Genomic DNA, 26,777 nt, shown 5'->3' on the forward strand with positions numbered 1-26,777 from the left:
GAACCTCCCAGCAACAATGATTTTTCTTTCATTAAACACTGTCATGGCTCAATCTCTTTGCTTGTTTAACTGCATCCCATTTCAATGCCTCCAGGGGTGTCTCTTATTTAAGGTAATAAAGAATTTACCCTGGAGTCCAGATAAAGCACACATGGATAGACCCCACTCTGTGGATGGACATGGTTCCTATACTGCAAGCAATAACCATCTAAGGCAGATGCCTGATTCCCCTTTTTACTAAACGGAGACTTAAATTACCTAGTTAGAGCAGCTCACTGCAATTTGATCAAACTCTGACTGCTTACTTTGGTCTGAGATGAAGGACGCTACAGATCCCGTTGACTACAAAGCAGGTTCATTTAGATGGAGGCATGTGTTCCATCCACACTCAAGCTCAATCAGATTAATCTTGTTCACACTCCCTAAGACACTACAGGCACAACAGCCTCTTCTAATTAAGGGCACCTCTGGAAACACTGTCAGTAATGGCCAACATAAAGACCCACCCCAACTGTAACACCACAATACATTACCAGATTTTTGCACAGTGGCATACAAATGGCATACAAATCTTTGACTTAAATAAGTATTTTGAATACAAATATTTGAAGAAAACTATTTATTCTCATAACGAAACTATCATCTTACTTTTTAAACAAATATTACAGTAGGAGAAAGAAAACAAAATAAAAAATCCAATTGCTCCTAGAGATAAGAAGAAAACTGGGCAATATAATTCCATATCACACATCTATACTTCACAAAACTAAAAAAGATCAATTACATAAAACAGGCCTTTACGTAAGTTTGGCAATGTTAGGTAAATAAATACAGATGCCATGCATTGCTTAGAAAAATAATTTATTGTGTTAGCTTAGAAAAATGACAAGTTTTTATGTTATACTTTAAATTACAAGTACAGCTAGCAACTTTGGTCCTGCAAAGGTACCAGCTATCTCCTGAGATGCAATGAAGACTTGCAACCCCGCCTTCAGGAATTGCTTGGACTAAGCCCCAAGTCAGCAGAAGTGCAATGTATTTTGATATTTTTGTAACTGCCTCATTGGCTAACATTTTACAGTCTAATTGCAGAAAGTAGGTACAAATGTTGACATTAAATTAACATATGAACTTTCCTAGTACAGCCTTAACCAAACTTAAACATACCTGCAGACTGTGCCAAGATTTCAGCTTGCAGCAACATACTCAGAGCACAAAAGACAGCTTTCATATACTTCGTACTGCAATCACTTGACAAGATCTCAGCACTTCGTACTTTGATTGGTACTTAGGCTTTATGCATGAGATTTCATTCTGGCTTCATATTGGTATAAATCAGGCACAGATGTTCTGAAGTCAGAGAAGCAACTCAACAATAAAACTGGTGCTCTGGTGCGACATGAGTACCAGCTCGTGTGTAACCAAGTATCTCAAATTTCACAGGTTGGTAAGGACTTGTGCATCAAACCAACATGGTAACAGTTCTTCCTTTTATACTTCTACAATGTATTGTTCCTAAACCTGCATGAGGTTTCTGAAAATCCAACCTGTAGACTTATTTTTATGTGTATCCATGCGATTTACAGGAAGTAATAGTCAAGCAGTAGTTTGGCTGAACTTGATCGAAAGGATCTTTTTTAACCTAAATGATTCTAAGATTTTTGATTTTTTTTATTTAAATTCATTACATACTTCTCAAGATAGTCAAGCTGAACTTTCTTCCTCCTTGAAGATGGCAGATAATGGAAAAAGTGGACTGCAAATAACTTGTGAAGCTATCTATCTTGGAACTAAAATATCATAGGACAAAAAAGTCAAAACTGGTTTTATTTTGTGAGTCTTTTGTTAAGAAAGAATACCAACAGTACTGGAATTTAGATCTAAGATGTAATTACCTTCTCCCCACACACACAAAAATCCCCATTTTTGGTTCTCATTAAATTACTAGATCAGTTGAAAAACTGATACAAAACAAAACATTTAGTCAAGACTCTGAAATACAATTGATACATATTAACAGATGAGCCATCTTTCCTTGGAGATGGCTTCATTACTTTGAAAATACTATAGTAGACCACATAGAAGTGGATCAAAGAGCTGCTTCAGAATTTTTCAAATTTCATAAGCTTGGATTGATGTTATTCAGAAGTACTATGGTTTTCATGATATAACTAACTTTGATTTAGTCTTGAAAAAAACATAGTAACCTAAATGAACTCAAAATCTCATTTCTTAGATTCTGAAAAAATTTAAAATATAAAAATGAGATAGTGTCAAATTATTCCAAGTGTTTTGGAGTTTGTTACCATATGATTTTTATAAGATCATGTATTTTTCGGCAAGCATTTGTTGTTCATCAAACCAACATATATTGCAGACTTGCATACCTTCAGAATGCAATGAAAAAACAGACAAAAAAAATATTTCTCTCCTCTTTTCTAAAACTCAGCACAAAACTGTAACTCTACTGATAGTAATGGCAAGGCCTCTGCTAGCCTTACTGCAGTCAGGATTTCAAAGCATAAAAGGCAATCTTTCTTTTTGAGCAGTAAAATTTTACACTGCATGAACATGTTTATATATGTCAATGTCTATAAGAAAGAGATATAATTATGTGGACAGGATATACCTGATGCCTACACAGCTATTAGAAATCTGAACACACCTTTATGTTTCAGAAATCAAGTCTGAAGGAAACTGCAGTACTTCTGGTTACTACACTAAGGTGAACCTCAACATGTACAAAGAGCTGGACTCCTTGCTAAACACTCAAGGACTTTATCTCAAGAAATTATTCAGTATTGAGGAATTTCATTCCACTATGCCTATTTCTATCACGTTAACCAATACAATAAGTTTTAGAAGTATTAAACAGACCTTTCTGACTTCATACCAGCACAGAAACATTTCTCATCCATATTATTTGTTGAAATTATGCAGATTCTTTGCTGTTGCTTTATACTATACTGCAGTGACAATAGTTGACTGGGAAATATAATGTAATATATTCAGTGTCACATGTATGAATTGCCTGGGAAATCTTAGTTTTGGAATGTCCCAACCAAACTGCTAGTTCACAAGAATAATTTTGCTCCAGTTTTAGGACACTAACTGCAAAAAACCACTGTATTTCATTCAAATGAAATGAAAACAAAAGATCTGGAGGAAAGTGACTCATGTATTAACTAACTTAATTAGGAGTGCTTGTAATGAAGTATCAGAATTAGATGGTAAAATTTTTTAGCTAACACCAAATTAAATAGAAATTGACAGCATGAGATGGCAAAACATGTTCCAGAAATCAAAACCAAATAACACATTTTCTTCTCATAAGCCCCAAGGGAAAAAAAATTAAAACAGAATATCAGCATTTGCTAATAAGCACAGATAGAAATGTCAGCCTTAAAAGTGATACACCTTCAAAACCTCAGTAATACACTGTTATTGTATTGACACCCTCACCTACAATTCAAGTATTTTTCTATTTGTTGCTTTCTTCTGGTAATGTAATACCACAACAGAAATGTGAACATTTGAGCTATTTGTTAAAATACACTGCAAGAGCCAGTATTCCTTTTGTAGCATATCAGCTGCATCCAGTGGAATTATTTCCACATTGCTACTCAGTGCACAGCACACATAAGAGACTTACCCTAAGTATGGAACGTAGTTAAGTCTAAATCAAAGTCAGCAAGTCTCACATGTTAAGAGATGATATGAAGTGGGTTGATGTCTGCTGATTAACATATTCAGGAGCTTCATTTCAGTCTGTCACTCCACTGAAATTAAGCAATTACTCGCATTCTGGAAAAATGAAGTGTTTCTTGACTTTGGTACTTCATTTTTTCATATTTGCAGAGATTTTTTTAACTACCATATAAGAATGATTTGTCTCACTTTTAAAAACCTTTTAGATCAGTTTTTTGTTAATTTGTAGACCTCTAATTGATCAATGGACAATATACTAATGCATTCGCATTCCATGGCCAGCAAGCCTCCCTGCTGATGGTAGCTCACACTAAACAAAGGTTTCTGCATCTTCCAGCTCTATGACTGCACTGGAGACTGCTCCAGTGAAGACAAAACAAACAACTCCAAGGTTTCTGATGGACTTGTTGACACTCTGTTAGTCAAAACATGTAACAAAAGTTCTGCCAGCTCCATGATGTCTTCATGGTTGCAGCTGTTTGAGTGAAATGGTGCTGTCAGTGCTGCAGAAGCCTGGGAGAGCCTCAATAAAAATGGTGCACACACTGAGCTCCCTACACCAAAAAGTCACAGATGCAAACTGTTCTCTTGACCACCAGCAAAACACAGCTCATCCTCATCATTTTCCACATTAAATACAAAACTGTACCACTGGTGGTTTCTGTGAAGAGCCTCATGCCAGAAACATAAATTGGGCCGTTTCCCAGTTCCATGCTTGTTTAACAGAGTGAGTGATACAGAAATCCTTTTGATCACATTTAGCAAATTTCAGTAGCACTTTTCAAAAATATTTTAGGTGTCAGCAACTGTTTATAAGGAAGATGATTTGATATTAACACACTGAAGAAATACACTTTTTAATATGAGTATTTTAGGTTCTAGAATAAGCACTTAGACAGATGTCCTAAATTTGTTGTAGACTCTTTTTTTTTTGCCTCAACTCAATAATATTTCAGGGGTATTGTGGCAAAGTCTATCCTTTACTATTTCCTTCTACAAACTGATAGTAGAATCAATGCTGGCAATCAGAAAATCTAGATGAATGTAGTAAGAGATATTTACTTTGGCCTGTAGAATAATCTTTAAAATTAGACAGCATGTGACCTGATGTTAGTCCATTTACTATGTAGCTTTTATTTTAGTAAACAAACAAGAGTGTCAGAGTTCATACGAAAAGAGCTTATAAGAAACAACTGCCATCAATACTAATGTAATTCCATGGGAACATAAACTACCAAAATTATTGACAGTGGGTAGGTGAAGGAATTATGGTATGTCTTCTGACACACTAGTGCACTTTAGATGGCAGATGAGAAAAGCAGTCTAACATCAAAACAACTCTGGTCTGAAGAGACAAGAAAATAACAAACTACTCAAGAACAATTGTTGTACTTATTCCCATAAAACACCTATCAAGGAGCCATGTCGCTAAAAACAGACAGCAAAATTATCCTAAAAGAGGTATCTCTATGGAGTTTGTGTTTTTAAATGTAATAATTTAACAAAAACATGTTAACAACTGTGTTAGTTCCAAATAGCACCTCGTAGATTCCCAAATAAAAATACTAGAAATTTAAAAATATGTTCACTGCATATTCTCACACTACAGATTTTGTCATTGTTAGGGGAAAAGAAAATAAAATCTCACTATTTCAGTCAGAAAAATTACAGAAGTGCAACTTCAGCTTTAGAAACAGGAGAGCTATTGTTGTTAGCACAAATGATAAAAGTTGGATATTGCTGGATTTTAACCACAGCAATATCCTTCATTTTTGCCATCAACATTCCCAGAAGCATTGCAGAGTTTTGAATGACTTGGTTATTGGATTCTGCTGTGTTGTACTCTTGTACAGAGCACAGAAATATTGCTCAGATTTAAAATCGAATTTAGTTATTTACAGAGAAAAGCAAATAAGTTCATATTCACAGCAGCCCAGACATGCTTACAGTAAAGAGTAGAGTTGTGCTAGAGTAGAAAGTACTTAAGCATGAAAAAAAAAATTGTCCACATGGAATTTCGTTTAGGGATCACTTTCATTCAGATGTAAATACTAGCTATAAGACAGTTTTTAAGCTAAGGCAACAAGAACAAAAGTGTTCTTAAATTTTAATTTAATCATGAACTGCTTTCCATCCCTTCCACTGTTAAGTTTTCCTCTACAACTGCTTCTAAATTCTACAATTACGTCAAAATCAGAGGACTTTGCATGATGTCCTCCAGCACATCCATTTTCGAGAAGGCTGTGTCATCAGCTATTGACCTGCAACTCACATTAACTGCAGTATCAATTACCTCTGTGGGGTGACAAGGGCTTAGACAGATAAATTTGTTACTAACACACTGCAGACACAAGGAGTTTAACATGGACACTGTAAAATTCTACTGTAAAAGCAGCGCCACAAAAATTTATGAAAAAGTTTTCCTGCATGTTATAGACATGAGAACGCATCCAAGTTGCAGACCATCATACTAAGCCATAAAAATTATAATCAGTGTAACAAAAATACCTACTGATCTCCTTTCAGAGTAATACTGGCATTTTCATTCATGAAAAACCACTCAGTGCTATCCAGTGCAAAGACTATGCCTTGCAAGCCACAGATGAACTGTAGATTCATTAGCTGAGAAATGGATTTGAGAATTGTAGTTTCTTTGTTGTATGGGGTTTTCATGTATTTTCTTTATTTACTTTGCTGTAATAGTCAGTAAAAATGTGGCTGAGCTTTGAATATCCAAGGAGTATTTTCACCATCACTGAAGACCAGTTTCCATCAAAAATTTGGGAAGTAAATGTAAGAAATTGCTTTGTTTTGCACCGTAAAATTTTATTGTTTATTTTTATTTTGACATTTCTTCTTAGGATGACATAATTACACAATAAAAATAAATTATTTTGTCTGTTTAGTAAATATAGTCTCAAAAGTAATTAAGTACTCTCAAGTCTGCTATAAAACATTAGGAACTGAAGGGCATAAAATTTCTAGCTTATTCATGTGACAGCTATTTGATGCTAAAATAGAGGGCCAATACATTTTGAAAGCACAGTACTGAAGCACTGTATTTCACTGCAGCATTAAAAAAAAAGAGTGCCTGATACTAGCTTATAAAATCTGTATGTACTTAGTACATACATAAAAAATATCCTGATTTACCAAATGTTAAACAGAACAAACATCATTTTTGTGTGAACAATACCACATTTTTGATTTTGAAAACGACTGTTTTGGGTATGAATTGAGTAATAGGTCATTAAAGGGTTAAAGAACAAAAACATCTGGCTACCAGAAGGGACAGCAATTTTAAAGATGTGAAATATACAAAAGGCTGTATTTAAAAATTTCTGCTTTTCTACTTTAAAAACTGAAATTGTGCAGAAGAATATTATTTCAGACTAATACGGAAAAAATATTATTTCTTAAACCACAAAGGGACAGTTTCATGTAATGTCATGAACGGAACTTTAGCCTTCAGTAAAGAGGAAACAAAATTCACTTTGTAATATGAACCTCTATCAAAGGAGGAAGAGAGACAAATATTACATGCTATCTAGACTGCCATGCCAAGAGGGTAAACTTGAGAAAGAATTTCCTGGCTTTGGAGTCCCTAAGTCTACTCAGTAAGAATTTTTTGCGAGAGTGTGTGTGTGCATGGTTTGATGTCTCTTCTGTTCTTCCACTCCTTTTAGAAAATTTTATAAAAGGATATAAAACTGATGAAAACCCAGTCACATGGGCAAAGGCAAATATACTAAGCACTGAACATACCTAAAGTTTTAAAGCCAAAATTGTTCACCCAGTAGTAATTTCTGTCCTATGTAGTACAGAAGTTGATTCAATACTTGATGTAATAGTGAGGGGGATAAGACTGCTTGTCCTTAGTTTTCTAACAATATAAATCTGTAGTGATCCTGTTTTAAGAACACATACTTCAGATTTCTAAGTTACAAGTCAGGAAAAAAAGTATAAATACATAAAATTGTACGATTTTTACAAATTTCTTCGGAAAAAGAGAGGACATTATATTTCTGGTCATACTTCTCAGCTAAGACTCTCAAAGGCCCCTTTATTTACCTACTTTCATGTCACAAAATCATTTAAACTTTGGTAAAACAGTTAGGGTATACATTTATCCATCAGCAATCCATGCACCAGACCTCACTACCACATAAGGTGTTTTGAGAACATGATTTATTGCTTAATAATATATTTTAAAGTGATCATTCTATGTTTTGGCCCTAATTTGTAGGTACCATAAAGTCTGCAAACTGCTAACATTTTGTTTTGCAATTTTTTAAGTTTCAGCAGACCAAACCAGTTAAAGTATTTTAAATGCCATATTTTCACCTCTGCTCTGATCTAATAAAAAAAATAAATTCCAAATGTTGGATCCACTTAAAGTAAGTTTAGTTTACAGTAGCCATGGCTTGAGCTAAACACTGTTTCATGACATCCACACTCTTTGTAGAGAGCAGTTTATTTGTTGATTTTTTTTCTTGTTCCTGTCATGGCCATTGAGATCAGAACAGATGGATGTGCCTGTTTTGTTTTCTTGACCCTCTGAATGAGGAGATATGCCAGAAGTTTGCAAAAAGAAGTTTGAAATGCCAGCACTACCATGCACAGCATAATACACAACAAAAGGTAAAGAAAACTTTTAACCATGTCAGATTTCTTTTTTTAGTTTTAAGCAATTTAAGTTCATGGAAAATGAACAGAGAATAAACTCAATCTTTTTCTCATATCTGTGTCTGATTTTGATGTTCTCAGCATGTTGTTCTGTTTGAAACAGGACGAACACAAGGTGATTGTCAAGAAGCGCACGGTCCAGAGCACCCACTGGGACTACAGAACACTTCATCAGAGTATTGGAGAAAAAAAATAAAAGAGTCCCCTTTTGTGATGGCACATCATGGCCTATGAATTATACCTGAGACACCTACAGTGCTAAAAAATAACAGTGTTTCAGAGAAGAAATAGACTTCCTAAATATGACAGAAGTCTGCAAAACAAAATTGTTTGAGTGGTGTTAATGTTGCTACAAGTATCCTGGTAGCTTTGGCAAATCTTTTAAGGCACACTAGCAGTGATCCAGCCAGCCAGAAGTAGCTGAGAGGAAAATGAAAGTAGAACCATCAGAAACACTTGCATTTCTTTAGACAGCAGAATTCTTACACAGAAAATTCTTTGATTTGCTCTTTGAGACCACTGTAACATAAAATTGTGTCTAATTTGTTTAGAACAGCGATATCTGAACAAATACAAATGAGCAATATTCTATTTCCATAGTATTTTACAATCAATATAACACATCTTCTGTAATAGAGAACAAAAGAGAATAAATAAATGAATATTAAACATTGCTTTTAAAATTTTCACAGCCACAAAGAAGTGCCATTCAACACTCCTGATACAGATGGGTGAGATTCAGATTCTTTAAAGTGCCTAATTGAGGCCATCTAATAAAAGTGTTCTGGCCAAAAGAATAATTCTAGACAACTTATAATACATATATGCTGAACCCAAAACCAAGCTGTCAATTTTTAATTGCTTTGAGAAAAATTTGTTTTATCACTTCTTTTTGAAATGATTTTTTCAAACTGAGGGACCTAAAACCACAAATGTGTCTGTACAACACTGTATAATTATTCTCTATCATAGTAATAGGCAATTTCTGAATTTTTTTTCATTATTAATAATGTAATTAAACATAATTAAAAACAAGTGTCAGAACAATTCCTGTATAGGGGTAAATAAGCTCATAGCAAAGACTAATGTCACAGGTATTTCACTTCACAGTATTTCAGGAATACAATAAATATAGTCTAAGAGGACTGCAGAAACAAATACAAGAGAATAGCAAAATCTCAGAAAGCCTTTGGTGTGCAAGTCACCTAAATTATCAAAAGAGTTCATTAGAATTAGTCTTGGTGCTCTTTCATTTGAGTGTTTGGCAATTGTTGAATCATTAAGGGTGCATAACTCCTACAGCAGATGGAATTACTACAGTTCAAAACCAAAAAAAAAGTGGAATGGAATTTACCACAGAGAAAACTGGTGTGGTTTCATAAAATATTCTACTGCTTTCCCCCTTCTGCTTGCAGCTTCTTTTCACTAACAGCAACATTAGTAGCATCTTCCTTGGTGCCACTTGTATCCAAAGGAACCATCCCTTTCGTAAGTGCTAGAAATAAGTCACACAAAAAAGGTGATTAAGCATTTTCAGAATCATACATTACGTCAGTTAGACTCAATGATCTTAGAGGCCTTTTCAAACCTATGATTCTTGGATTTGGTTGACTGGCCATTAGTTTTAAATAAAACATGTATTTAATTATATGATATTAGAATTTATTCAGCAAGTAATATTTCAATATTCATAACTGAGAATATAATATTTTGTTTTCTAGAGAAATCTGTTTTAATACTCTATAATACAGGCATAGCCATGAGCTTTCTTATACGCAAGAAATGTAGATGCTGTTTAAAAAACTTTGATTCTTACACTAAGAAATATTTTCCATTTATTTTTCCAGAATTTTTGTTTAAATAAGAAAAACCTCTCAAAAATTTGTGAAGGAATATCTTTACCAACAGAATGGACTTAAGTCACCAAGTGACACTGAAGAGGTGCTCATACAATGTCATACTGTGTATATACCTTCACAGCAGGGCACAGATATGGTGCTTATTTCTAAAAATATTATATTGCATCAAAATCCAAACAATATGAATTGACAAAACATCTTAGCATAAAAAGCTGAAGAGAAAAAAATCAAATACCCAAACATTTAGGAAAAGGCAGAAATTAAGGGAAGGAAAGTGGCTAGCAGTTTATATATACCCTTCTTCTAATGGCCTTCTTTATAGCACAAGCATGGAAGAAAAGTCATCCTGCTGAATATCCAGAGTGCAATTTCTAACAATCCAGTAAAATTGTAGCAATACATAACCAAAAGTTATTTAACAAGGAGCAAGACTTCACAGTTTGGTTAGGAGGGGTGAGATGTTTTCACTTTCAGAAGAATGAAATCACTGTGCTCGGGACACTGGTATAACAGTGAGTTCTAAGTATTCACCATAAAGTTTTCAGAATTGGTTCAAAGCTCTGCTGCTGTATGTTATGTCAATGGTACCTCCCGTGGACAGTATTCAAAGCAAGGCAAAAAATCATAAAGTTCATTGCTTAACTAATTCAATTTGCATTTTTCTAAGTGATGACGTCAAGTTTCCAGTCATTCCAAGTTCTTATGCTTAAGCAGACCTAGGTTTTGTTCTAGAAGGGTGCCCACAGCATAGTCACATTGCAATGTCTTTTTACTTGTAAGTACATTACATTATTTATAAATGCCAATAAAAATAGTCTTAAGAATTTATGAAAAAGTATACATAGAGGGATAAAGACAGGCACCACCAATACAGTGCAGAATTTAATTGTTCTGACAATAAAGCCTACATTCAGGACAGCTTGGTTTTATTCAGCTGTGGTATCAGTCCTACTACATACCATGTTGACGCAAGAGTGTTGTCCATCACAACTTATGAAGCCCTGCAACATAAATTCCCAACAACAATAGAAAACCTCTAAGGCATATGGTTTCTGGGAAACCATCCAGGTTAAAACCTCAAAGTGATGAAATGTGCAAAGAGAAAGGCAGGACTCAATGCACAAAGTTAATGCAAAGCATGTGCAACCCAAGGGACTTTTGTACTTAAAATTTCAGGAAAATACAGTGGCCGTAAAAACAGTTTCTGAGGATTATTCTTTAGATAACAACCAGTGACTGGCTGGACCAACCATTCTGGTCGGATAATAATATCGACTGCAAACCACATCTAGTGAATGTTTCCTTGAATAAATTACTTTCTCATTTCAACTTCTTAATTTCTAAGAAAATGGGTACAGAAATAAAAGCACATTCCCTCAACATATTTTAAAATATGTTTATAATGGAAAAGCTGTTATAACTGAAGAAATTATACCAGAAACAAAACACAATGTTGATGTTCATTACTTTCCTTTTAACTGCTTGCTACATTGACAAATTTTTGGTAAACATATATATATATATATATATATATGGAAATAGATTGTTGTTCCCTTATTTATTTTCCCATGCTATTTGTTCTTCTTTCGTCAACCAATTTTAAACTTAAATCCCACAATCTCCCTCACAAATAAGTTAATTATAACAATGAGTCTGCTCTCCTTCTGGGTACTCTCCACAAGTCATAGGAAACTCACATTGGAAAGGAAGCTTCTAGTATTAGTTATTGAATCTATAGTCTGTAAGGCTGCATGAGTTGAAGAGAGATGGAATGGGGAAATATAAATCACAAAGGCTTGCAAACCGCTCCAAAAGGCAAATGAAGGAAAAAAATTTCCATCCTTCTGTTTCTGAAGAAGGAGACAATTAATCACAGAAAATAGATGATGACATGTATAGGAAGATTTATTAAAAGCTACAGTAGGTTTGGGAGCAAAGATGTCAAATTATACTTCACTGTCAAAATCTCAAATGAGAATTAATTAATACCATTACTGAAATTTAAAGTTCATTATGTTTTTGTGAGTATCATGAGTGAAGTAGCTGACTTTTCATTTGCCACTCACTGAAAAATCTCCTTAATGCTTATACCACAGCAGAATTTTCACTGTCCTCAAGAACTATACCAACAACTTCAAAATACACATTTGACTGGTGGAAATCAGTTTCAGCATAAAGTAACAACCAGTCAAAAACCAAAGTCTGTGGAGTAATCCACATGTTTCAGTGCCATAAGGACTAAGTAGTGAATTGAATCACCACTGTCTTTTGTTAATAATTTATTTTTTTATTTCCAGAAAACTTAGTAGTTAGTGCTGGTAAAAAACAGTTGAATCAGAGAATAAACATGCACAACTGCTTCATCAGATTGGTATTCAGATCACATGGATCCTATTTCTCTTAGAACTCCCTAAAATTTATTAAAAAGTTTTAAAGCAACAAAGTTCTAGCTTGTTTAATTCAGGTTAAGCAGTATAAAGATATTGAAATAGTTTAGGAACACTTATGCTGCATTTTTAAATTTCAGTAAATTTTTGCAGTGAACAGTTTTGGAATTCTTGGGACAGGAAGGGACTGGTGGAGGCCATTTATCTGAATATTCTGTGGGGCATCTGTTACTTCTTTTCTATACCCAAAACAGGTTCAGCAGTACTTTGATTTGCAAGACTTTGACAGGGATGAGGTTTGGGAAAACAGAAAAATCAACTCTGAGTCAAGGCAAAGTGCTTCTGCAGTACAGATGATACAGAGGTATTATCTCCTATGCTGTATTCCCACTACTCTTATTCAATATGTTCTGCAAAAAGATACTAACTCCAGCCCATAGATTCTGAAAGGAAGAGAAACCAATTACCTTTAACCTCATCAGATCAACTCAAGACTTACTGGTGAGCAGAAATACACCACAGCACTCATAGAAAGATGCAACATTTCAAAGCGCAATGAAGCCTGAAATAGGCTTCAAGAGAATGCAACTTTCTAAATAGGTTCCCAGTACACAAACTGGCTATACTGAAAATAAATGGAAGATGATACCCTTCTGAAGAGAAGTATTTTGATATCCTTGTACTGATATGCTTAAAAACCCCCTTAAAAACCTGGGTTTTAAGTTACTTGTGACACTCACGCAAAGGTGTGCTTACATACCCAATCAAGACCTAATACACCCTATGTTTTATTGAGCATTTCTCAGCTGAATCAGAGATCCCATGACTTCACATGAACACAAGTTGTATATGCACATGGGGGTAGAGAAAAAACAGTTAAAAACACTATTGAAGTAGAATTAGTGAATTCAACTTTCCCTGAGAAAATGCTATACAAGCATGGGACTAACAGGCACACATAAAAGATCTTGGAAAGAATCCATGTCTGAGGATATCTCTGTGGTCCCTCAGAAGACCAGAGAGTCTACACAGCTTACAGAGGGATGACTTGTTAAGCAGAGATTCAGAATTCAATGGCAGCCCTTTTCTTTGCAATAGATAAACAAAATATATTTAATGTCCCAGCCAAAAAAACCCAAACAACTGTCAGTGGAATGTAATGAAGTACTTCCTAGGCAAAGACATCCATCCAGCATCTAAAACTAAAACACAGTAGGATACTTAAGATGGTTCCAGCACTTCTGAAAACAGCATCTCACTCATCCAGGAAAAAAATTTTTAGAAGAAAAAAATGTGTTACCATTTTTTTCCTGTGCTATAATACTTACATCCTGAACTTGAAAGCGGTGAGCTGCACAAAAAGCTGTTTTGAGTTCGCCAACTAGAATGAGCAGCCACTTCTACATCAGAAATTTCAGCATCCATTTTCACATCCTATGGGAATCAGATAAAAATAATTTTATCTATCACTATCAAGCAGCTGCAAACTTCAACAAAAACTAGTAGCACACAGACAGGCACATGATGTGATTTCACACACACTGGAAAGGACTGATTTGAATTCTCTGAATTCTCAGTATTGCATTTAGGTTCAAATTTGCTTACACGTTTATCCCCACTTCACCACTATAAAATGTCTGTGAAAAACTCCTTTGCCTTGAGAAAAGCACTGGCATCACTGCAAGTCTTTGCCACTACAGCATGTTGTAAAAAGCTCTTTCCTATTCACATCACATGCACAGCTCAGCACACACCATATCAGCAGGGCAGACATCAGTGAATAATGACTTCCTCATCAATGAATGGTTCATACTAATTTCACAAGGAGTAATAAATATAAATCTAATTTCACTGCCACTGAGGAAACCTAAAGTTCATAGATTTCACATGTCAAAATACTTAAAGGTGCTTTTGAATGTTTTTGTTAAACCATTACATAAAGTCTTAAGTACAATGTTACTATTTATGGCTAAACCCATCCAGCAGAGCTTCTTGGTGAGGAAAGTCATTTGGTCTACAAGCTAAAAAGAGAAGATAAATTTAAAAATGTCATTTAAACAAAAATCCCTGAAAAATCTCTATTAGCTCTGCAGTAAGTAGTCCCCAGTCACAATACAATCCAAAATGAGATTAAAAGCTTGGCTTGGTATCCAAATTACTCAGTTTCTTGAAATGAGAAGAAGTCATAATGAATAAATGCATCAATTCATAAAACAAACAATATTACTGCTGAATTCTTATCATAAAAAGCCTCAAGGAATTTTGTTAAAACATCTTGCAATTTATCATTTATGTTGATACTTAATTTTACGTTGATACATAAGATTTGAAAACTAAACAAAAAAAAATTACATTAATTTAGAGATACAAGAAGCTTTTGTTCCATCACCGAAGAAGGATTTACTCCTGTTAAGACTAATGGGAATTATACATATTAATCCCCTTATGTGCTGATGAGAGACTTAATACCTAAAGTGTTCATAGCACAATAACAATTTTTAAAGAATAAAAAACGTTTTTGTTTTTTCATTCTGCTTCCAGAAATGCTTTAAAAGAAGAGTTTTTAAACAAGAAAGGTGCTTCTACCAGTACCTGCAAAACAAAATGGCTTTCTTTTCACAGAAATATTAATGTAGAGAATGTGCCTTTTGTCATGTGCTTCATGGACAACTTCATCTGCTGTGTTTGAGTGGATGGTCAATCATCTGTGGCAGGGAAACTCTCCTAAAATATTTATATCTCTACTTGAAAACATTTATCTCCAGCTTTCCTCTGGCTTTCTGCTTTGATTTTGCTGCTGTTGCTATTTTCTTTTAATATGTTATATTTATGAAGTTTTCCCCCAATTTCATCTTCATCTACTATTATTTGGCCCTTTCTTCATTGAAAAATCAAGATTTTTGTACCTGATGGTATCATCCCAGCCTATGGCCTACTTTTGTTACTGGAAATCTTCCATTTTAAAACATACAAATAGAAAGTATGATTTTTCCGGACTTCTAAGCAACAGGTATTTTAAAGCCATCTGACAAGACTACAGAAGAGTAGGAAGATTGAGCAGGGACAGAAGAAATCATAAGAAAGAAAGAAAAAGACCTGCTTTTAGAGGAACATTCAACTTTGGTTTAATTTTTCCTCCTTAAAATGAAAAGACTGGGACACAAGATTAGATAATGCCTGTCTGAGATCAATGTTGGCAAGCAAGCTGAAACAAGTGTAATATAAGAAAGGCTAGAAAGAAAAACATTAACAGAGGAGGAAGTTTAATATCAGAAGTAATTCCATCTAAAATGATCAATGTAAAAATTTTAATAGAAACATGGATTTTCTTATCATCTATTAAGTATCTGTCTAGTTCGTATAGCAGGGGCAGTATGTACACAGCGTGAACCAAAAATACCAGAAATAATCAACTTTGGTGTCCTCAAACCTACAGTCTTCCAGCAATCAATTTTAGAGACTCCCAACTGACAAACAGAAAAATAAATAAATAAAAAATGGCATTTGAGTTAGTTTCAAAGGAGGGTAAGAAAGGCAAGCATTAAAAAGGTTTTTTTTTAGTCTAAGCTAGCCTGATCACTGAAATCAGATTAGCACCCGTCTGTTACTTGGTTTTGAACATTCTGTTCTATTTGCAGCAGCCGTGACAGCAAAAAGTACTGTATGTCATGCAAAAACCCAATTAGGCCTGACTAAATGGAAACCATTAAATGCTCTCAGTTGTCTAAAGAAAGAGAATTGTTTTGGAATCAGCTTTGTACTGGATTCTGATTATTGAGTTCAAATCACACAAGTTCAGTAAGTTCAGTCAGCTTAGTGCAATGTTATACCGTCAGCTGATTGCATTCCACTTAGCTTTTCAATGTTTTCCAAATTTCAGTAGCTACTGACTTAGTAATGCTTCTGTGGAGGGAAAAGAAATTCAAGATACTGAAGATTATCACCAGCAACATACTGATTGTGCCTGTTTCCTCCTTTCAATTCTTTCTTACAGAAGAGCAAGATAGCTTTCTCAAGTAACTTAGTACCTTCTCACAACAGCAACTTACTAAGCTAAAACATTCTGTATTTATTTTAGCTTTTCCACTTTTTAAAAGACAATAGGAAGACGGTTACCTATAAGTTGGGGAACACAAACATCTTTCTATCTTTTTCATGGAGTGTGTGATCCTCAATTTGAGCTCAATTGCTTAGAGACACAGGTTTGATGCACTGCCAAAGAAACTGATTTGACTGAGACATGTAGCAGAAATACTAGTATGATTCTTCAGGTCAGATCACTTTTTTCAAACACTTGCATAAGTTGTGCTGAAGTAAGCTGCTATTACAATTACAGTGATATGACAATCAACAAGCTACTAAGGGAAAGAAAGCATGTTAATAATTGGAAAATTGAACTCATTACAGGCAAAGTTTCTAAAGAAGAGCACTGGATTTGTATTGTAGAGAGTTAGTTATTCATGCTTAGCACTGCTGTAAGTCCAGTGAGTGACCTTTAGCAAATCACTTCCCTTCTGTTTGCCTGGATTTCATTTATGTATGAAAGAGACCTCACTTAGAATTGCTTCCAATAAGTGCAAATATCAACTACTGAAGAATTGCTACATGTAATTTATAAATTAGTCAACCTTTTTGTAGGGGAAATAGATTTCTATCTGTATCTTTTACTTGAAAGGACAAGAGAAAATTGAAAAATTAAAAATTGCTGTAGACAGCAATTTGACAAAGCAGTAAGAACTTCAGAGAAGTAAGACACAGTAAGATACCTTTTTGTGAAAGCTGAAAGATTTTTTGGAAAGTATCCATGGCATGGGTACAATGAAAGCAACCTTTAATTCATCAAATTTCATGCCATGTCAATATACCTGCCATGCCATCAGCTATTTGAAACAGAAACATTCATGCATGATTTCAGTCTGTGTTTGTACTAGGAGTTAGTAAGGTAAGGTTATGTTGCTGATTGAAAGCAATTGGGACACAGAAGTGGAGTACACACACACACCTTGACTTGCCCAACTCTTTGCTTTGAATCTTCCAGCTGCTGCTGCAAAGAAGTCACTATGTCTTTATACCTCATATACCTCTCCTCAATCATCTCCTTTCGGCAATGGGACTCCTAGAAATGAATTTAAAGATTTAGATGATTTCATAATGTAAAAAGTAGCTAGAAATTCTAACTATTGTAAACACAGATATCATCAAGGATTTTCACCACAGCAAGAATGAATTAAGAACTAACTTTCAGAGGCTGAACTACAGGCATCATACAAAAGCATAATGCTATGTACAGAAAAATAATGTTAAAATACATGCAGATCAAAACGAAAATGGTCTTATCCTTAATTGTTGAATGATTTCTTGTAACACTTTCCAAACTTCGGCAATAACATACCCTCTAAGAAAAATTCTGCAATGGTGGAAAATTAATTTCAACACTAGGAAACAAGCACTTGAAGAAAAAACGGTTCTAAGGATATGGACAAAACAGTATTTTCACAAGAAAACATAATTCACTTGAATTAACAAACCTCCTAGACAACCCGAGAGGTTTACCAAAACTTACTTCCTCTTGCCTTCTCCCTTCCAATGAAAACATGGAAGGAAGAACTTGCTAGGTATTGTACAAAAAAATCCAATATGTTATTTGCAAACAGTAACGAAGCTCCAAACTGACATCCTTCTCAAAGCTAAGGCATAAAGCTTAGCCCTCTTGAATAATAAATTATTTCTTAAACAAAACACTGTGTTGATAGGGGCTCATCTTCAGAAAACCATATTTAAAAAATTAAGCATGATGGAGAAGGACAAAGCCCGACTGAAACCAAAGATTTTGCATTCCAATCTCACAAATATTGGCTAAGCTATAACTACAGCAAACCAGAAAATTACAGTGGAATTTCATAGTAGTGTTAAGTGTGAGAGGGCAAGTGTGAAGGAGATTGCAGAGGCCTGCTGAGAACAAAATTTTTCTTTTAGTAGAAACAGAAGGAAAACATAAACCTCTGTCAGAGCAAAAATGCTCTTCTGGGGATATGTGGAATGTGAAATTAAAACTATACACCTCAACAATATTGTTCATAAAAAACCCAAATATTTTAACTGGTATGTGCATTACCAAATCTGTTCATGATGACAGCAATAAAATGGCGTAGAATCATTATCTGATGACCTCATGCAGCAACACAAAATAAATAATGCTCCAAACAAGCATATTTTGAAATATTTATGACAACCACAGGTTAAGAAATTTTACATATCAAATAAAATGCAAATCATTATGTATTTGTTGATCTGTGGTTTAATACTGATTTAAAATTTATATCATTCAAGGAAGCTACAAATTTTTTTCTATTAAACCACCCATTTCATAAATGGAAAGTAACTATGGTACAGGGGTTTAGGCACTTAGCCACTGAAAATCCAACCTGAGCTTTATCACTCTTGACAGTATGTCATTGCTACTGTCAATATGCCCTACTATGTCCAAACACATCTTGATTGGATAGTGGTACTGCAAAATTAAGTAACAAGTATTGTAATTATGTCAAAACAAAACAAAAAAGTTATGAAGCTCATCTATTTTCACTCATTGAGTTAAATATTGAAACAACTGGCATAATTCATTTAATTATAAAATTTTCATTTTTTAACATGTAATATCAGAATTTACCGCTCCATAAAAATATTCTGAAACAGTAATTAACACATGACCTGTTATGCCAAGTTATCAATGTTTGCCTACATTATGGAGTAGTATTAATAATTAGAACTAAATTTATAACTTCAAAAATATCCATATAAACACGAAAATAAATTTCAGTATGTTTCTGTCTATATAATACATACAGATGCAACTGTAAATATCTTATTAAAGAACTTATCTGTACATCATAGATATTGTTAATTAACCAAAATATTTTACAAGTACTGAGAGAGTCAAATGAAATATTTCTCACCCCGGTATCTCTGCATTCTTCTAACAGGCTCAGTTTCTCAGGCACAGACTCCAGGTGATTTAAAGCCACTCGGGTACTCTAAAGAACAGAACACAAGTTAAAACATTAAAAACAAAACCATTCTTTCAGCCATCTCACATATTACAAACCCAGTCTTATTGGCATACTAGTTCAAGCTTCCTCAGTTAGGGTGCTGACTCACCCTAAAGCTCAATCAAAGTGGCTGTGGGACTCACTGAAGCAGCCATGCCAGAGGCTCCAGCCAGCCAGCCAGACCTGCTGATGGGAGATGGAGCTCTCCAGGTCAGAGGCTGCCACACATGCCTGGTACCTCTTCATGAGGCTGGGGCTCACCATTCTTTTGCAGAAGGTGAGCTGTGCTTAAGGAGCTGATCACCAGCTACAGGAGGAAGTGAACAGGCTACATAGTGTTTCAGCAAACAAGCAAAAGAGAAACTGATTATTTTCAGAGTCTCACAGTCTCAAGACTCTCAGGAGTCATGAACCTCCACTACAGTGGAGAAGCTGATGCACCCAGAACCCTGCAGGGGAATTAGTCAAAGGACTGTTAGCCAAGGGTCTGTTAAAAGGTGAAGGCTGGAAGCGGGGCACAGCATGTACTAGGAGGAAGGTTCCTCCACCTTCTCAGAATTTGACAGGCAGGACTGGCACCCCCTACAATACATGTGAGGCTCTGGAACCAGAAGGCCAGACTACTGATGAGGTGGGTGGAGGTCCTTCTGGGATAGTGTGGCCTCCTAAAACAACACCACCTGTACTCTGCACCAAGACCACTGTTAACAGGAAAATGAAGGGCAGTTGTAATAGGAAAGACCCTTCTAAAGCAAATGGAGGGCCTCCTTATGCAGATTGGAGCCAGCTCACAGGGAAGTCTGCTGTCTCCAGGGACTAGAATAAGAGACATTACTGATATGGGAAGAACACAGAGACAATGTACAGCTTGTCACTGTAAGGAGAAAATGCATGGAGCCAAAGCTCTACTGGAATTGAAACTGGCCAGAAATGTGGAGGAAAATAAAAAGAGTTTTTAAAAATATATTCATGGCAATAGGCAGTGCAAGAAAACACTAATCCCTTTACAGGATGAGGATGGTCAAACAAGGGCAGAGAGAGGCAATGGCATTTAACGCATTCTTTGCCTCTGTTTTCTAACAGAGGATGATTGACCAAGGGGATCACAGTGCCCTGAGCAGAAGGACCATGACTGTGAGATGATCAACTCCCAGTCGACCCTGAACTTGTGTGGGATTCGCTGCTTCAGTTGCATCCCTACAAGTCTAAGGGGCATGAAGGCATTCATTCAAGATTTCTTCAAGAGTCAGTTGATGTCATCAAAAAACCTCTCTTGATATTTTTTGAGTGGTCTTGGGAATCTGGAGCGGTTCCAGATTACTGGAAGCTGGCAAACCTTGTCACAATTTTAAAGAAGGGCAAGAAAGAGGAACCCCAGGAATTACAGGTCAGTTTCCCTTTACTGCATGGTAAAGTTATGGAATAGATTATGCTAGGAGGTATTGAAAAACACCTGAAAGACAACAACATCATTGCTCACAGCTGTCTTCATTTCATGACAGTAAATTCCTCTTATTATCAAACCTGATTTCCTTTTACGACCCCCTTGAGTCCTGTGTGCAGTTTTGGTTACCACACACACATATGGTATGTACTACTGAAAAATTAGGCATACTATATTAGGCATATGGTGAGTACTACTGAATTACCACTCTAGGAAGAGTTACGGTTGGCCTCAACATTAAGATTTCACATTCACACCCACCAGACAAAAAATGCAGCCCATTGAAAACTGCAAAGAACTGAAAAAATAAATATAATGGTTTTGGTTTTGTGTCCAGACGAAGTTGGTTATCACGCACAAAGAACAGTCATGTCCCACAGGTCAGATGCCTCTGCAGCTTCTCAAAGGCTGTCCTTCTATTATTTGCCAAAGAGCAAGTAAAACCAGAACTGTTTGTATTTTCTGAACAACAGTTAGTATTTCCTCCATAATTCTCAAAATCACATTTCTATGCTTAAGTTTCTGCGAGTCTGGTATTCAATCTACCAGTAATGGGCTTCATTAATCATATTACTGCCTTGGTACTTTAAAGCAAAATCTTAAAACAAATAAAATCCATCAATCCTGAAATCAAATATTATGTTGTAAGGCCTGTGCAAACCAAATTAACTTGCTCTTAATTACAAAACCTCTGTTACTAGTTCTGGAAAATCTCAGTCTGACCACCATGAAAAACATTCCATTTAGATCCCAGAGACTAAAAGTTTCAGTCACAACAGGAGAAGAAAACTCAATGGAAGCTTCTCTGCACAAGTGGCAACAACTTTAAAAAGATGGAGACTAGGAGTGAGGAGTGTAGAATCCGAAATGAACAAGGTAACCTAAATGAAGACACACCATCTGTTTAAAAGCAGTGATGTCTACCTCTTTGTTAGTTCCTAACATTCTGGTTTTAAGGTTTTAAGAAATATTCATAACAATAAAAGGTCAAATTTTATAAACAATGGGATTCATCTGCAGCTAACATGGACTGAATTTGTAGTCAATATTCAGTACCAATAAACTAAATTAGATAGAGGATATGAGACTTGTTATTTTGTTTCTGCAATTACACGTCTGCAAAGATATGTATATAGATATTTACCTTTCCATTTACCCACCTTGTTTTAATACAGATGACCTCTGATCTCTTCTCATTAAAAAAAAAAAGAATTCAGGCCCTTAGGTGTAAGCCTATGCCTTAAGCCATTCTTTTTCAATTCCTTCTCTAATTTCAATGCCAAGACCTCATGTCAACACTGTCGGTAAATGAATTTAAGGAAGATGTTAATCATCTGTTCTTCCAAAGTGTCTCCTAAATATGTCCCCTCTATTTCATGCACTTTTTGTAGTGGAAAAAAAATTAGCTGTTTCTCTGCTAATCCTTATTAGTTATGTTATCAAATATAATCCTGAAAGCAGAAGACCAGCCTTTGGGTTAGATGCATAGTCAGTCTTTGGTTTTTTGGTTTTGTTGAGAATCATGTGGATAAAGAATGGTACAAGCTACTTGGATTTCTGAAAGGTGTTTTAGACTCCTAAAGTTTAAATCTAATTTCACATTCAAAATGATGGGCTCTAAGGTAACCATTGCTGCTCAAGAAGCAGATCATGGGGTAGTGATGCATAATTACCAAGAATCTGCTAATGCAGTGCTCAGTATCAATCAGAAAACCAAAATCAACACTCAGTATAATCAGGAAAGGACAAAAAAAGCCAGAAAACATAACTGTCCCAAATCGTTAATCCAATTGTATCTTGACTGCTGAGTGGAGATGTGGATTTTTATTTCAAAAGGGAAAAAGGGAAAGGTCAGAGAAGTTGAACAAGAATTTTCAAAGCCATGGAGTGCTGTCTCCAAGTGAGAAATTATAAACACAATACTCTAAAGAATAGAACTCTTCAGCCAGTAAGAGAGATGCCTGAGAAGACTAATTACCAATTTATGTAAAATCACAAGTCACATAAAGATAGAAAATTTTATATGGCTTTAAGCAGAAAACTGGGCAAGTTCATGAATGAGGAAGACCACAGAATGGTTCCAAATTCACAGAAACTACATTAAGTCTGGAAGCCTTTGAACAGCTGGAATCAGAATGAATAAATGGGAAACAAAATACACGTTAGTCCTGCTCATACAGTCTTCCCTGAGCATTTTACTTGGGCCATTGTTGCAATGTCAATAGCTGGGCTAGATTGACCTTTGGTCTTGACCAGAATGGTTCTTTTTATATTGTAAAATTCTCACAGTCTTCTGAGCAGTCTTGAGGGACTTGAATAGGATAACTCACACACTAACATTTTCAGGGACAGAAATGTGTCTTTTCCATAAAACAAATGAAAAGAATGGTAGTGATGTGCAAATAAAAAAAGAAAAAAAGCAACTTTTGTTGTTAGGAGAGGTTCAGTAAGGAAGGTGGCAACGAAGAAATACATTGAAGAATGTGAGGGAAAGATGATGAAAGACCTTTTAGCTGGTCCACAGAAGAGGCCTGGTAATTAACGAAAATCACAGCAACCTCCTCAAGATGGTTCAAATGCCATACTTGTATCATTAATGACTACACTCTATTCTATTAAAAAGACAGATTTAGCCACACAGATAAAACATGGAAAAGGATGTTAGAAACACCTGATATAGAGGCCAATTAAGTACTGTTAAATTTTTTCCCAGAAATCAGAGAGCTGTATGCCATAATGCATAAAAATAATCCTAAAGACAGCAATCACATCTGTCTACTTCTGTATAACAAGCAACAGCAGGTACTGACCAGTGCACTGATGGTACTGATAAGAGGAAAAAACACCCATTGTACTGTCTGAGGCAGTATTAATGGCATTTTACTTAACAGCAGTGCTCTTCAATAGACTGAGTGCTACTAATCTCTCTGTTTTTAAAATAAAGACTACTTACTTTTAAAAGGGGCATTCTATTTTTCGCAGAGAATGACAAAACAAATTACTTATTTTCCATGACTTCATATAAACACTTTGATGTTTAAACTGCATGTGAACAGTTAATCCTCCTATTCTGATGTGTTCTTGGTAATACATGGTTTCACACTGTCTCAAGGGACAGATCTAAATCAAAATAAGACAGATTTTATTTTTAGTCTCAAAGCTGCAATGCTAAATGCAAATAAATCAAAGCAGGTTTGTATATAATATTCCTGAGGTTTGCCTTTATAGTCAATATATTGAAAACAGATAAACATAAACCAGAAACCAAACTTCATTGACTTTAAAGTACAGTGCTCCTTTCTTTTCTGAAGTAGGTAAAAACAAATGGCTATCTGTATTGCACAGATATTTTTTTTTTTAAATAAGAGTTAATTTAAGTACCAGTTAGCTAATCCCCAAAGAATAACCATAAAAAGATTAAATGCAACATCATTTTAACTGGCTGCAATGCATGACAGCAGGCAGTTACAATTCAAACGAAAAATACAGTGTTGGAGGTGACCTAAAGTGACTTATTTTTAAATGACCTTAGTGTATTGAATACCAAAATAGCAAGAACAGGATGCATACAGCATGTTTAAAAGTATCCTTTGCTTTCCCTGTTAAGATCTGTAAAACTATGCACTATCAGCTTCAATCTCTAGCTCTCCACTGATAAATCAAATACTTTTCTTTTAAGCAGGTGGTTCTGCTTGAGAGGCCTGAGGTGCTCTGCTGACTTTTATACACCAGGCAAACTCCACAACAGCTGGAACATTCTGTGAATAGTACATCATATGTAGAGAGGGAAAGTTCAGAGAAAACAGAAAAATTGATTTTATATCTTTATATTCCACGTATATCATAACTCCAATTATACCACTGTTTTGATGATTTCAGCACATCAAGAAGTCAAATTACCTACACAAAGGTAGGCAACACATGTAATTTTATCAAATTACAATGTCAATGCTCAACTGGCTTTTTTTTCTCTATTACATTGTTTCATGAGTTTCAACAAGCAAAATTTTTTTAAGCAAAAACTACACTAATGGAAAACAAATGACCTTGCTAACAATGCATTGCCAATGTCAAACTACTTGAACATTCAATTTAGATTCCAGATGTTTTTGCATGGGGTGGACCACATTTTAATTAAAGGAACTTCATGAATGCTTCCTTTCCTGTTTGCAATGACATGGACTGTCTTTTCTCTTATTCATAAGCACATGACATCCCTGTGCTAACTAGGGGAATGTTTACATGGGAAAATATTAGGAAACTATTTTATGAATTTGCAGTTGTTTGATGCATCCTAACAGCTGGAAACATGGAGGAAACTGCTGTCTTTTGGCAAGGTAGCTTTCTGTGAATCATCAGTCAGTGTTCCAAGTACTCTGGGGGTCCATAGGAGTAATTTTTCAGAATCCATTCTTTATCATTTACTAAGATTTTGATCAGAGACATCCAGATATAATTCCTAGGAACTAAAAGAAATATGACACAAGAAGTAGAGTGTGCAAAGTAATGCGATGTTAGGGAGAACACATTCTCAAAAGGTGTAAAGACTTCCTTGTTGCTCATCTTTAACATTATGAAGCACTGCAGGCTAAAAATCTTTACATGTAATTTATGTTAAAGTTTTTTATGCTAACAGTATTTCATCAAGCCTTCCAGAAAGCATTGCAAAAATTCAATTAACACAGCCTTCATGGGAAAGAAGAAATATCACTCAGTTTTTCAGGTGAGAAAAATTACAGTAGAAAGAGAAGTTATTTAAACAAGGATTCACAGCAAATCAGTGTCAGAGTAGGAAAAGAATTAGAAGTTTTCCTTATGGATTTCCCTATTTTAATAAAAAGCTCCCAATAGTGAAAGAAAAATAGGTGTAATAGGTGTAACTGATGCCTGTGCTCCTATGGTTATACCTAGATCAAATAGGAAGCATTTAAATCTAAAATGAAGGACCTAGCAGCACTTAGAAACATCTAGTCAATAGTCTGCTCTCAAACAAAATATAACTTATTTTATGAAATACAAACCAAACCAAGAAAAATAAAGCACAAATCTATGTCTTATCAAGTTACATTCTGTGGAAGAACTCAGATACATACTCCACAGATTAAAGGCCAACATAATTCATATAAGAAGCAGCTGAGGGAGCTGGGTTGTTTATCATGGAGAAAAGGAGACTCAGGGGACATCATCACTCTTTACAAGTGACTGAGAGGAGGCTGTAGCCAGGTGGGGGTTGGTCTCTTTCTCCAGGCAAGTGACAGGACAAGAAATGGTCCCAAGCTGCTCAAGCTGGACATTAGGAAGAATTTCTTCACTGAAAGGGTACTAGAACGGGCTGCCCAGGGAGGGGTTGGAGGGTGATCCCTGGAAGTGTTCAAGAAATGACTGGACATGGCACTTAGGGCTATAGTTTAGTTGACAAGGTGGTGTTCGGTCAAAGGTTGGACATGAGGGTTTTGGAGGTTTTTCCAACCTCAGTGATTCTGTGATTTCTCATGAAGATCCTGTGGAAGGAACTCATAGAATCTCTCTTTAAAATCACATTTACATGCATATATCACTACTTTAAAGAAAAATGAGAATGCTGTATACTACTACTCCTAGTTCAACTGAAATAAATAATTTTAGATTACTTAAATCTTTTGCA

The 26,777-nt window shown here is 35.2% G+C and overlaps 1 protein-coding gene across 1 annotated transcript in view; it reads right to left on the reverse strand.

Annotated features, from left to right (window-relative positions):
* Window positions 1-604: 604 nt before the first annotated feature.
* The window catches only part of CEP128 (centrosomal protein 128), a 102,165-nt gene continuing 75,992 nt past the window's right edge, over window positions 605-26,777 (reverse strand). Inside the window, exons 20-23 of the mRNA XM_058026634.1 lie at window positions 19,597-19,674; window positions 17,643-17,756; window positions 13,969-14,074; window positions 605-9,889 (exon numbers count right to left, since the gene is read on the reverse strand). Coding sequence (XP_057882617.1) covers window positions 9,783-9,889; window positions 13,969-14,074; window positions 17,643-17,756; window positions 19,597-19,674 — 405 coding nt within the window. The 3' untranslated portion in view covers window positions 605-9,782. The remainder of the gene's footprint in view (window positions 9,890-13,968; window positions 14,075-17,642; window positions 17,757-19,596; window positions 19,675-26,777) is intronic.

The sequence above is a fragment of the Melospiza georgiana genome, chromosome 6, assembly GCF_028018845.1.
Source record: "Melospiza georgiana isolate bMelGeo1 chromosome 6, bMelGeo1.pri, whole genome shotgun sequence".
NCBI lineage: Eukaryota > Metazoa > Chordata > Aves > Passeriformes > Passerellidae > Melospiza > Melospiza georgiana.